Raw genomic sequence first — 13,744 nt, 5'->3', positions numbered from 1 at the left:
TCATCCTCCCTCCTCGCCGCTTTCTCGGCCCTCGCCGCCTTCCTCACCGCGGACTCTGCCCGTCGCTTCTCGCGGCTCGCCATTTTTCTTCGCCGCCTCCTTCTGCGCATAGAACGCCTCCGTGGCGGCGACGTCTTCGGGAAACTGGCGCACCCACTCGAGGCGGAGATGATCGTCGCTCTCGGCGATGAGGAGGCGCTGCTCGAGCTCCCGTTGGCACCGCTGCTGCTCGCGCGTAATGACCGGCGATGGCGGCACGAGCTGCTCCGCCTGCTCCCGTGTGCAGACGTCGTGAAAGTTCATCTGCCGGCGGGAGCGGCCGAGGCGCCAGGCGACGGCGTCGTAGGCCCACGCCGCCTCGTGCGCGGTGTCGAACGTCCCGAGACGGATGCGCTCCTCGCCGGAGCGGATCTCCGCGTGGAAGCGGCCGCTTGGCCGCGCGCGAACGCCGCGGTTGCCGGAGGCGGACCGGCGGCGTGGAGGCATCTTGCCGGAGCCGGAGGTGGAGCGGCGGCGTGGGAGGCAGAGCGGTGGAGAGAGAGAGAGAGGCGGAGCATCACGCGGAAAGTTCAGGCGGTTGGCGTGCGCGCGCGTCGCGTTTATAGAGCGCGCGGCAGTCGACGTGGCAAGTTTTCCCGCGTGGGATAGCGCAAAAGCGCGGGCGCGGTAAAAAATTTAGAGCGCGCTCCTTTTTCGCGCGTCCGATGGAGGTTCGCGCGGGTGCCCGCGCGCGCCAAACTGATGGTTTTTTTTTGCCGCGCGCGCCTTTTGCCGCGACTGTTGGTGAACGTGGTAGGGCCCTCAAACGCAGCGACGTCGCCATCCGCCGGGAGCGGTAGCCGCTGCAGGTCCTTGCTGCTGGCTAGCGTGGTCGAGAGTGGATCTCCATGGACGTCTATGTTAGGTCCTCGTTCACAGACAGATCAAAGAGCACTGCGATCGACAAGTACTAAAGTCTTCGATCTCATTATTTTGTCTCTTTCTATCGGTTCCTTTCTTGGCGCTTATTGTTTCTTGTTTTCAGACCAGTTTGATTTCTCCGATTCTCACTCACGCGCTCATGTTCAGCATCCTACAGGCTGAAGACAACGAGTAGATTACTGATGATGGTTATGGCACCTTTGTTGGTGGGCGAGAAAGAGCAGTTGCAACAGCGCGTTGAGATGAACAACGGGCATGATGGTGGTGGCGTTCTCGGTGCAGGCAAAGCTGTTTCTTTTTTTTGCTCCTTTTATTAGTTGATGCAGAGTTGCAGACCAGCAGATTGATGAAATGTCTGTAAGAGATACGTTTCATCATTTTCCATTAGTTCATCGTTACAGGAGCAATGTTGGCACTAAATTTAATTTTTTTAGTTTATATTGATTCTTCATGTGAGGAGAGTGCCAGTTTTGGCTGCAATTATTTGGCGTTGAATATCCGATAAATATCCGGTCCATGGCCATGCATTTACTTCTGGGATGTCTTCTTTACATCTTACCCTCTACCATAGCTGATTTACAAGTGGTCCATGATCACACATTTTATTATTTTACGTTGATCCTCAATTTGGTGTGTATCATGATACTGTTCTAGGAGACCGTTGGTTCGTGCATAAGGGTGGCGATGCGATGCACTGAGCCACCAGTAATTCCATTTGTATCCTTGTCAACTTTGTCAAGTTAATCTTGGTCATCGCACATATTATTTGGTAAGGGTTATACAACCATTTCATTAAGGTTCTCTTTTTTTGCGGATAACATTAAGGTTCTCTTTCACCTATAAAATTTACCTAAGAGGTGGTACCACATACCACACTTTGCTGATTTGGAAAAAGATATTTCATATTTTTCCACTCGAAAAACATCTTGGGAGCTACAGATAGCAGCTTAATAAAATCATTTGGTTTTTCTCTACAGTGGTAATCATTTGAGTTAACTTTTCAGGTGAAGGGCATTTGAAATGTCTGGGAAGTTTGCAGTTTCTCCTTCCTTCGGCTACATCACTAGAGGTTATCCAGAAGCTTTGTGAGACATTACTTATAAAGAAAAACCTAAATAAATATCTTCTAGGTAAGAACGGCTGCATTCGTGTAAATGGATTAAATCTGCAGAAATCGTTCTTGTAGTGTCATGAGAACATAGATTTTGTAGAAATTTTGCTGTAGGGATTTTGTATTGGCGTGAATATCATTTGAGTATGGTTGGCCTTGCACTAATTATTTCTTATACTGATCAGTGCAGCATTCTTAATGTGTGCACATAAATTCAAATTGTCTAATGTGGTTTGTTTGGCAACAAAGAGTTATGTAGATGGAGGAGAAGAGCCAATAGTTACCGGTTAAAGAGTTAAGGGAAGAAATAGGTGGTCCAGTTGCAAAGGTCGGTTGTGAGCCTTTCACTTTCCCTGGCTATACCAGAATTGGATATACGAGTGAGTTCTTGATAAATTTCTCCCCAAGCATTTTCATACAAGGTTCAATACATGTTGGAGGATTTTTATTTCTCATAATGTGTGGAAGGGTAGGCTCATAAATTATAAGTCTTCTATATATTCCAACAATATTTTTCATTGAAAAGAGGAACGTAGCACTGGCCTCTGCACCAATCTATGAATATAAAAATATATTCCGTCAAATTAAACAAATGCGAGCGATCTTCTTATGTCATAACTGTTATTATATCAAAATAAACAAATACACATAGAACCAGTAGTCGCTCCGGATATTCCTTTTGGCTATGTTGTTTAGAGAAATAGAGGTATCATATAGAAGGGTACACGATGTAGTGCTCATGGGAGGTAGCCGACAACGAAGTAGAAGGCAGAGGTGTAACGTTTGCTGTGTTTATGGCAATATGTGTCTATACATCTATTCTCTGTATCATTCAGAAAAATTGTACATCTATGCAACGAGTATGCATGGTCGATTTTCCTACACGGTAAGAAATCTATAAGGCACTGAACCTTTTACTATATGAATCCTTATAAAAAATTATACCATTGAGTTTTAGTGGATTATTATCTCGATCTTGAGTTCTCCTGATGTTTGTCTTCGCAATGTTTGAAATGATGAGTCCAATAAGAAGCATTATAATTCCAATGCTAATATGTTGTTCAATCTTCCAGTAATAACTCATATGTTTATGCCATAATTATTTTTTGAATGAACAAAGACAATGTGCAACTTCCGGCAATGACCGGTACATGTTTGACAGTGGCTAAAAAGCAGCAAGAGAGAAAAGGTTGACATGCCGGAATGTTGGCGGTGGTTAGGAAATAGTGAGCCAGAAAATAGTGACTTGCAAGACTATAGACCAGGCAATTTGGTGAATGTTGAGGTGTGCACCTCGTAGAAGATCATTGCAATAATTTCATTCCACACTACCCAGAGGATCTATACAGCAAGAACATGACCCATATGCTCCCATCCCTTGGTTGTGGCAACGCAAATGCATCATATTTATGTATGTGATGAGAAAATAAATTAGAGATGCCGTGGCAACGCACGGGCATTCACCTAGTTTTAATAAATACCCAGTAAAATTATTACACAGACTCCATATCAATGCAAATTTGATCCCAAAATCTCTAATTGCAGTTCAACGCCAAATATATTACATTCTCTTATTAATTTAGCACTAAATATGTCTACCCTTCTACTAACTTTTTGCACTCAAATATGAATCAGTTACTCCAAATATACAGATGTATAAAGGAGCTATTGTTAGAAACAAGTATAATGGTATATAGCTTGCTCGACCTGTAAAAATAAGTAGTTTTAAATGTATTTTCATCGAGATTTCAAAGACCATGGGTCTATCAAATGTACATATTACTAAATTTTGTATTGCATCATAGTAATATTTTCATGCAAATTATATATATTTTAAGTATTTTATGTGTGACCAAGTGCCATAGCTTGATAGAGATTGTTTATGGCCTCATGTGCAAAAACTTTGAGAATTTTTTAGTTTTTAGCATAAATATTGTACACATATTTATGGAATTTTATTGAGTGTGTTTGAGGTGGCGGTGGTGGGGGGCAATGCCCCCCTTGGCTGCAGGGAAGCTCTCCACTATATATAAAAAAAAAGGGGTCCTTAATGTCGTGTCATCCTAGGGCTCCAATATCTGTGGAACGATACTTGATATTTCTTCAATAATGTGTTGCATTAATTCCCAAACGTTCCTTCCATGCAACATTAGTTCAGCATAGACTATATCCCTCCAAAATTTGAGAGCTCTTGACAACAAAAAGTATACAAAGATTTGCACCGAAGCTATATCTCTTTTGAAGTAATCAAACAAAAGAGACAACTATAAGATCATTAGTTGCCGCTGTTATGAGAATTGATGGGTTCATAGCATCACACCGGATTTTTCTCTTGTTTGGAAGGCAAGTTTTTACTGAATTGTAATTGATGCGTGATTAGCGCTGATGTCAAGTTTTTAAACTTGTTATTGGTGCTTGATTAGCTCTCGTGGCGATTTGGAAGTCGTGTTTTTGTAATTGATGCCCGATTAACTTTATTCCACCTGTTCCGTGCCACTATTATCAATGCCAACAATGAATACTTTTTTTGCAGTATAACATTCCCTTAAACAGCATATATATGTCAACACTCAAAGCCTAATACCTGAAGGTGCAAAAAGGATCTACATGTAGCATTCCCGTAATACCACCCTGTTGTACCTATACAGATAGAAGAGAACAAGTAAGCTAATGCCAGGGTCCAGTAAACCTGTAGGTATTCAGACCTAAAGCATGTGACTGGCTTCATTAAGTCATAAGTAACCACACGCAACGAAATGCAAGATACGTCCTAAAATACGGAAAAATATGCAATGAGACACAACATAATTCTGGATGAAGTGAGAAAAATCAAATCCTGGGCTTTCCAACACTTCGATAGAGCAGTTAAATGGTCAAATGAAATGTACATAACATGAAGAAGAGAAGAATGAAGAGTGACCTCACATCATCACTTGTGATGGGAAAATCGTTATCCATTTGGTCGAACAATGTGTACGCATGATTTCTGCTACTTTGCCGCACGGAAGGGTTTGGCATGGCTGGTTGCTTCGTGCAGATCACATCAACACAGAAAATGAGCAAGCGTATCATTTGTGCACCTCAACAGCTGGATAGCTAACGGCTCAACTAAAATGGCACCTTGGCGAACCAAAAAAGGAGCACAACTAAGATGAAGCAATCAAGCAAAATATAAAAAAAAAAAACCTTATCATATAACTAACACCGAATATGCACACATATCTAAAGCCTAATACAACAGTATTCTGCAAAGAAGTAAACTGAATCGATAAAGTGGAGAGCAACAAATTCTCTTTTGACATGATTAAATTATAGAGCTCCCAAGAAACCAGTAATTAATACCTGATCAATGAACTGAAGTACTGAATATTCCAACCTTCTCTTACCCGGATAATATACTATTACAAGCCACAGTGATATGGAAATATTTTCACCATTGACAAAAAAAGGAAAAGCAGGAGCATGAAACATTCATCCCAATCTTAAACAAATGTACATCAATCTTATAAACACAAATGTACAATGGTAGGGAAGACCCACATTCTCTTAGTAGTCCATGTCATCTAAAGAGAATGATAAATATAATGGGTACAATGCATTATCTTTTATTGTCATCCCTTGCAATAAATGAGTAATTAATTATTTTTAGTAGGGAATTATGTGTCTAAGGGAAGACAAGTCATACAATATGAAAAATAATCTTCTCTTATTTCATAAGAGATCATCTCTTAGCTAAGGGAAGACAACCTTCTCTTCCTTCATTCTCTCTCCGCCAACTAAGCAAAAAATCTGACGTGGCAAGTATAAGGGAAGGCTGACATCACCCCATTGTACATGCTCTTATGTTGTTGTTACGAAGTTCAGGTGCACAAGTTTGTCCGTACCTTTGCGAAGTTTATAGACGTACAATTGCCTTCTATCTTCTCTAAAAAAAATGGATCGGACCAACTCTTTCCTCGGGCAACTCGAGATCTTTGACAAACAACAACTCAATAGCATGCATGACCTTTAAGCTAGGCGCCAAATATACATTTCATGAATCAGACACACTTAGCAAACTGAGGCAGGATCGAAGAAAAATAGTAGACTTATCTTTTCACTTACTTTTTAAGCACAAGAGCATCTTCAGCCGCCTCTCCAAAGCATCCCAAAAAGGATTTAGGGCGTGTTGGACAAAAATTCGTTCTCAGCCTCACGCCCCAAAGCCTCCTTCTGTTCGGCGCGGCCCAATACGGTGTCCGGCGCTCTGAGACCGTCCCCGTTACACAGGGGACGCTCCGGGCACGCCGGACACAAGGAAAAGCGTGGCGGGCTCCCACCTGTCGGCGACTATTTCCATAATCGTTGGTTCACGTCTTTTAGTTCTCGTCACGCCTCCACTCCCACCCCTCCGGCGCCGCTCGATTTGCCGACCGTTTCGACGGAAGATCTCTTCTGAATCGGGCACCGTCGTCGCGGCTAGCTCGCGCCGGCCTTTTCGCCGCCGCCGCTTTACCCGCGCGTCCCAGAACGCGGCGTCAAACCCGCCCCACTGATACGTTGCAAACGTATCTATAATTTTTGATGCTCCATGCTTGTTTTACACCAATTTATATATGATTTGCTTACACTTTGTTGCACTTTTATACATTTTCCGGCACTAACCTATTAACAACACTACAAGAAAAGTTGCCATGGCCGACGAAGTTGAAGTCGCGCCGTGGTTGCTGGTGTACCATGGCCGACGATTTTTGGTCCCTCCGTGGTGCATGTCAAAACTTTTTTTTTTCTCGTTTTTGAGGCCACCTAGCCCGACGAAAGCGGCCAAAACGTCGCGTATGGTGGCCCGGGACGTGGTGCATCTCGAAATCTCGGGTTCGCCGGCCGAGTCAACGCAAATCCGCACCGCCGAGGGATGTAGGGCCCAGATGGCAGCCTCTCTGGCATTGTTTTTTTTCTAGATCGCGCCATCTCGTTCAACGTTCTCCGATCGAGCCGTTTACGATGCAGGATCATGGGTCCCGCATGTCATCCTCTATGAACCAAAATTCTTTCTATTCTTGGATTTTTTTTGACCCCCTGATTTCTGGCTACTTCCTTTTTCTTTTGATCCCTTGCCGCCTTGGAAACGTTGAGACCGCTGCTGCTAAATGGGACCCGCATGTCATCCTCTATGTGCAATCAACTTTCTTTTCTTGGAGTTTTTTTTGGCACCTCAAATTTGGTCACTTGCCTTTTTCTTTCGATCCCCTGCCGCCTCTCAAACGGTGATACCGCTGCTGCTAACTGGGACCCGCATGTCATCCTCTATGTACTATAAAACTTTCTTTTCTTGAATTATTTTTGGCACCTCATATTTGGTCACTTACCTTTTTCTTTCGATCCCCTGCCGCCTCTCAAACGGTGATACCGCTGCTGCTAAATGGGACCCGCATGTCATCCTCTATGTACTATAAAACTTTCTTTTCTTGAATTATTTTTGGTTCCTCATATTTTTTCACTTGCCTTTTTCTTTCGATCCCCGGCCGCCTCTCAAACGGTGATACCGCTGCTAAATGGGACCCGCATGTCATCCTCTATGTACTATAAAACTTTCTTTTCTTGAATTATTTTTGGCTCCTGATATTTGGTCACTTGCCTTTTTCTTTCGATCTCATGCCACGTTTGAAACGTTGAGGAACCTGTAGGCTCATGGGACCCGCATGTCATCCTCTATGTACTATAAAAGTTCATTTTCTTGGTTTTTTTTCACCCTCTGATTTTTGGCAATTTCTTTTTTTTTGATCCCCTGCCGCCTCTCAAACGGTGATACCGCTGCTGCTAAATGGGACCCGCATGTCATCCTCTATGTACTATAAAACTTTCTTTTTTTGAATTATTTTTGGCTCATCATATTTGGTCACTTGCCTTTTTCTTTCGATCTCATGCCACGTTTGAAACGTTGAGGAACCTGCTGGCTCATGGGACCCGCATGTCATCCTCTATGTTCTATAAAAGTTTATTTTCTTTATTTTTTTCACCCTCTGATTTTTGGCTATTTCCTTTTTCTTTTGATCCCCTGCCGCCTTGGAAACGTTGGGTAAGCTGCTGACTCATGGGACCCGCATGTCATCCTCTATGTACAATCAACTTTCTTTTCCTTTTGATCTCAAGCCGCATTTGAAACGTTGAGACCGCTGCTGCTAAATGGGACCCGCATGTCATCCTCTACGTACAATAAAGTTTCTTTTCTTGGATTATCTTTGGCTCCTGATATTTTGTCACTTGCCTTTTTCTTTCGATCTCATGCTCCTTTGAAACGTTGAGTAAGCTGCTGGCTCATGGGTCCCGCATGTCATCCTCTACGAACAATAAAAGTTTCCTTTCTTGGAGTTATTTTTTACCCCTAATTTCTGGCTATTTGCCTTTTTCTTTTGATCTCCTGCCCCCTCTGAAACGATGAGGACGCTGTTGGCAGGTCGGTCCCACATGTCATCCTCTATGAACAATAAAAGTTTCCTTTGATGGATTTATTTTGAACCCCTAATTAGAATCATTGAGGATGCTGCTGCCTCATGGGTCCCGCATGTCATCCTCTCAGAACGGTAAATGTTTATTTTCTTGGATTTTGTTGACCAAACGATTTTTGGCTTATTTTTTCTTTCGATCACATGCAGCCTTTAAAACGTTGAGGACGCTGCTGGCTCACGGGTCCCACATGTCAACCTCTATGAACAATAAACGCTGAGGATGTCGCCTCATGGGTCCCGCATGTCATCCTCTCAGAACGAAAATGTTTCTTTTCTTGGATTTTTTACCAACAGATTTATGGTTTATTTTTTCTTTCCATCCCCTGCCGCCTTTAAAACGTTGACGATGCTGTTGGCTCATGGGTCCCCGATGTCAGCCTCCCCGTACAAGAAACATATGATATCTTGATTATTTTGCAGACAATAAACAATGTATTGCGCTCTGAGCTATTTCAAACGGATAATTAAATCTTTATTTTTACATAAACAAACTTATATGTTGAATCTCCTTGTTTTTTTGTCTTTGCGAAGCATATGACTTTCCTGTTTTTTTAGAAAATTCGGAACTTTCCTGTTTTGGAGTGGGCTGAAATTGTACGAGTCAAAAGGCCAAGCAGGATAGTTCGAAGGCCCAGATGTCCAGATGCAGCCCAATTGAAATCTTTCTTCTTGGATTTTTTTCACCCCCTGATTTCTGGCTACTTCATTTTTCTTTTGGTTATGTGCCGCCTTGGAAACGTTGAGACCGCTGCTGCAAAATGGGACCCGCATGTCATCCTCTACGTACAATAATATTTCTTTTCTTGGATTATTTTTGGCTCCTGATATTTGGTCACTTGCCTTTTTCTTTCGATCCCGTGCAGCCTCTCAAACGGTGATACCGCTGCTGCTATTGGGACCCGCATGTCATCCTCTATGTACAATCAAGTTTTTTTTTTTGAATTATTTTTGGCTCCTGATATTTAGTCACTTGCCTTTTTCTTTCGATCTCATGCCACGTTTGAAACGTTGAGGAACCTGCTGGCTCATGGGACCCGCATGTCATCCTCTATGTACTATAAAAGTTCATTTTCTTTGTTTTTTTTCACCCTCTGATTTTTGGCTATTTCCTTTTTCTTTTGATCCCCTGCCGCCTTGGAAACGTTGAGTAACATGCTAGCTCATGGGACCCGCATGTCATCCTCTATGTCCATCAACTTTATTTTCTTGGATTTTTTTTTGACCCCCTAATTTCTGGCTACTTTCTTTTTCTTTTGATCTCAAGCCGCATTTGAAACGTTGGGACCGCTGCTGCAAAATGGGACCCGCATGTCATCCTCTATGTAAATAAAGTTTCTTTTCTTGGATTATCTTGGGCTCCTGATATTTTGTCACTTGCCTTTTTCTTTCGATCTCATGCCGCCTTTGAAACGTTAAGTAAGCTGCTGGCTCATGGGTCCCGCATGTCATCCTCTACGAACAATAAAAGTTTCCTTTCTTGGAGTTATTTTTTACCCCTAATTTCTGGCTATTTGCCTTTTTCTTTTGATCTCCTGCCCCCTTTGAAACGATGAGGACGCTGTTGGCAGGTCGGTCCCACATGTCATCCTCTATGAACAATAAAACTTTCCTTTGATGGATTTATTTTGAACCCCTAATTAATTTCTGGCTATTTCCTTTTTTTCTTTGATCCCCTGCCGCCTTGGAAACGTTGAGGATGCTGCTGCATCATCGGTCCCGCATGTCATCCTCTCAGAACGATAAATGTTTTCTTTTCTTGGATTTTTTTACCAACTGATATTTGGTTTTTTTTATTTTCGATCCCCTGCCGCCTTTGACACGTTGACGACGCTCGTCGGCTCATGGGTCCCTGATGTCAGCCTCCCCGTACAAGAAACATGTGATATCTTGATTATTTTGCAGACAATAAAACAGTGTATTTCGCTCTGAGCTATTGCAAACGGATAAATTAAATCTTTATTTTTACAACTTATATCTTGAATCTCCTTGTTTTTTGTTTTGGCGAAGCATAGGACTTTCATGTTTTTTTTTTTGAGAAAAATCCGAATTTTCATGTTCTGGAGTGGGCTGAAATTGTACGAGTCAAAAGGCCCAGAAGGATAGTTCGAAGGCCCAGATGTCCAGATGCAGCCCAATTGAAATCTTTCTTTTCTTGGATTTTTTCACCCCCTGATTTCTGGCTACTTCATTTTTCTTTTGGTCCTGTGCCGCCTTGGAAACGTTGAGACCGCTGCTGCAAAATGGGACCCGCATGTCATCCTCTATGTACAATAAAGTTTCTTTTCTTGGATTATTTTTGGCTCCTGATATTTGATCACTTGCCTTTTTCTTTCGATCTCATGCCACGTTTGAAACATTGAGGAATCTGCTGACTCATGGGACCCGCATGTCATCCTCTATGTACAATAAAAGTTTGATTTCTTGGATTTTTTTCACCCTCTGATTTTTGGCTATTTCCTTTTTCTTTTGATCCCCTGCCGCCTTTGAAACGTTTAGTAAGCTGCTGGCTCATAGGTCCCACATGTCAGCCTATATGAACGATAAAGCTTTCCTTTCTTGGAGTTTTTTTTTGACCCCCTAATTTCTGGCTACTTTCATTTTCTTTTGATCTCAAGCCGCATTTGAAACGTTGGGACCACTGCCGCACAATGGGACCCGCATGTCATCCTCTATGTACAATCAAGTTTCTTTTCTTGGATTATTTTTGGCTCCTGATATTTGGTCACTTGCCTTTTTCTTTCGATCTCATGCCACATTTGAAACGTTGAGGAACCTGCTGGCTCATGGGACCCGCATGTCATCCTCTATGTACTACAAAAGTTTATTTTCTAGGGGTTTTTTTTTCACTCTCTGATTTTTGGCTATTTCCTTTTTCTTTTGATCCCCTGCCGCCTTGGAAACGTTGAGTAAGCTGCTAACTCGTGGGACCCGCATGTCATCCTCTATGTACAATCAATTTTCTTTTCTTGGAGTTTTTTAATCCCCTAATTTCTGGCTACTTTCTTTTTCTTTTGATCTCAAGCCGCATTTGAAATGTTGGGACAGCATGTCATCCTCTATGTACAATAAAAGTTTCTTTTCTTGGATTATTTTTCACCCTCTGATTTTTGGTCACTTGCCTTTTTCTTTCGATCTCATGCCGCCCTTGAAAACGTTGAGGAACCTGCTGGCCCATGGGACCCGCATGTCATCCTCTATGTACTACAAAAGTTTCTTTTCTTGGATTTTTTTCACCCTCTGATCTTTGGCTATTTCCTTTTTCTTTTCATCCCCTGCCGCCTTGGAAACGTTAGTAAGCTGCTGACTGGTGGGACCCGCATGTCATCCTCTATGTACAATCAAGTCTCTTTTCTTGGATTTTTTTACCCCCTTATTTTTGTCACTTGCCTTTTTCTTTCGATCTCATGCAGCCTCTGAAACGTTGAGGAAGCTGCTGGCTCATGGGACCCACATGTCATCCTCGATACTATAAAAGTTTCTTTTCTTGGATTTTTTTTCACCCTCTTATTTTTGGCTGTTTCCTTTTTCTTTTGATCCCCTGCCGCCTTGAAAACGTTGATTAAGCTGCTGACACAAGGGGCCCGCATGTCATCCTCTATGTACAATCAACTTGCAAGATCTTGGGGCGGAAGAGCTTGTATAAGTGGGACCCATATGTCATCCTCTATGTACAATAAAAGTTTCTTTTTCTTGGATTATTTTTTGCTCCTGGTATTTGGTCTCTTTCCTTTTTCTTTCGATCTCATGCCACCTCTGAAACGTTGAGTAAGGTGCTGGGTCATGGGATCCGCATGCCATCCTCTATGTACAATCAACTTTCTTTTCTGGGAGTTTTTTTTACCCCTAATTTCTGGCTACTCTTTTTCTTTTGATCTCAAGCCGCATTTGAAACGTTGACACCGCTGCTGCAAAATGGGACCCGTGATGTCTACGCCCCCTCCTTTTCCTGTAGACAGTGTTGGGCCTCCAAGAGCAGAGGTTTGTAGAACAGCAGCAAGTTTCCCTTAAATGGATCACCCAAGGTTTATCGAACTCAGGGAGGAAGAGGTCAAAGATATCCCTCTCATGCAATCCTGCAACCACAAAGCAAGAAGTCTCTTGTGTCCCCAACACACCTAGTAGGTGTACTAGTTCGGCGAAGAGATAGTGAAATACAGGTGGTATGAATAAGTAGTAGCAACGGCACCAGAAAAGTGCTTTGCCCAGGACAGTAAACAAGCAGTAGTAACGCAGCAGTAGTAACGCAGTAAAACAGTAAACAAGCAGCAATAGCAGTATTTAGGGACAAGGCCTAGGGATCATACTTTCACTAGTGGACACTCTCAACTTTGATCACATAACAGAATAGATAAATGCATACTCTACACTCTCTTGTTGGATGATGAACACATTGCGTAGGATTACACGAACCCTCAATGCCGGAGTTAACAAGCTCCACAATTCAATGTTCATATTTAAATAACCTTAGAGTGTAAGATAGATCAACACAACTAAACCAAGTACTAACGTAGCATGCACACTGTCACCTTCACACTATGTAGGAGGAATAGATCACATCAATACCATCATAGCAATAGTTAACTTCATAATCTACAAGAGATCACAATCATAGCCTACGCCAAGTACTAACACGGATGCACACACTGTCACCATTACACCGTGCAGGAGGAATAAAACTACTTTAATAACATCACTAGAGTAGCACACAGATAAATTGTGATACAAAACACATTGCAATCATAAAGAGATATAAATAAGCACTTCACTATGCCATTCATAACAGTGAATAAGTATTCTGTGAAATATAGCCTAAGAGACCCACACGGTGCACACACTGTCACCTTTACACACGTGGGACAAGGAGTCTCCGGAGATCACATAAGTAAAATTCACTTGACTAGCATAACGACATCTAGATTACAAGCATCATCATATGAATCTCAATCATGTAAGGCAGCTCATGAGATTATTGTATTGAAGTACATAAGGAGAGAGATGAACCACATAGCTACCGGTACAGCCCCGAGCCTCGATGGAGAACTACTCCCTCCTCATGGGAGACAGCAGCGTTGATGGAGATGGCGGTGGTGTCGATGGAGGAGCCTTCCGGGGGCACTTCCCCGTCCGGCGGCGTGCCGGACAGACTCTGTCCCCAGATCTTGGCTTCGCGATGGCGGCGGCTCTGGAAGGTTTCTCGTACCGTGGCTTTTTCGTCTCGAGGTTT

The 13,744-nt window shown here is 42.7% G+C and overlaps 1 protein-coding gene across 1 annotated transcript; it reads right to left on the bottom strand.

Annotated features, from left to right (window-relative positions):
- On the bottom strand, positions 1–486 carry LOC127339850 (uncharacterized). The gene has a single exon (XM_051365657.1). The coding sequence runs from the start codon at positions 484–486 to the stop codon at positions 1–3; it is 486 nt and encodes a 161-aa protein (XP_051221617.1).
- Between the last annotated feature and the right edge of the window lie 13,258 nt (positions 487–13,744).

The sequence above is a fragment of the Lolium perenne genome, chromosome 3, assembly GCF_019359855.2.
Source record: "Lolium perenne isolate Kyuss_39 chromosome 3, Kyuss_2.0, whole genome shotgun sequence".
In the NCBI taxonomy this organism is placed as follows: domain Eukaryota; kingdom Viridiplantae; phylum Streptophyta; class Magnoliopsida; order Poales; family Poaceae; genus Lolium; species Lolium perenne.
This window is presented reverse-complemented; position numbering and strand designations above follow the sequence as displayed.

Excerpts from the sequence above, each read along its gene's own strand:
- LOC127339850 (XM_051365657.1), bottom strand. The coding sequence starts at position 486 with ATGCCTCCACGCCGCCGGTCCGCCTCCGGCAACCGCGGCGTTCGCGCG.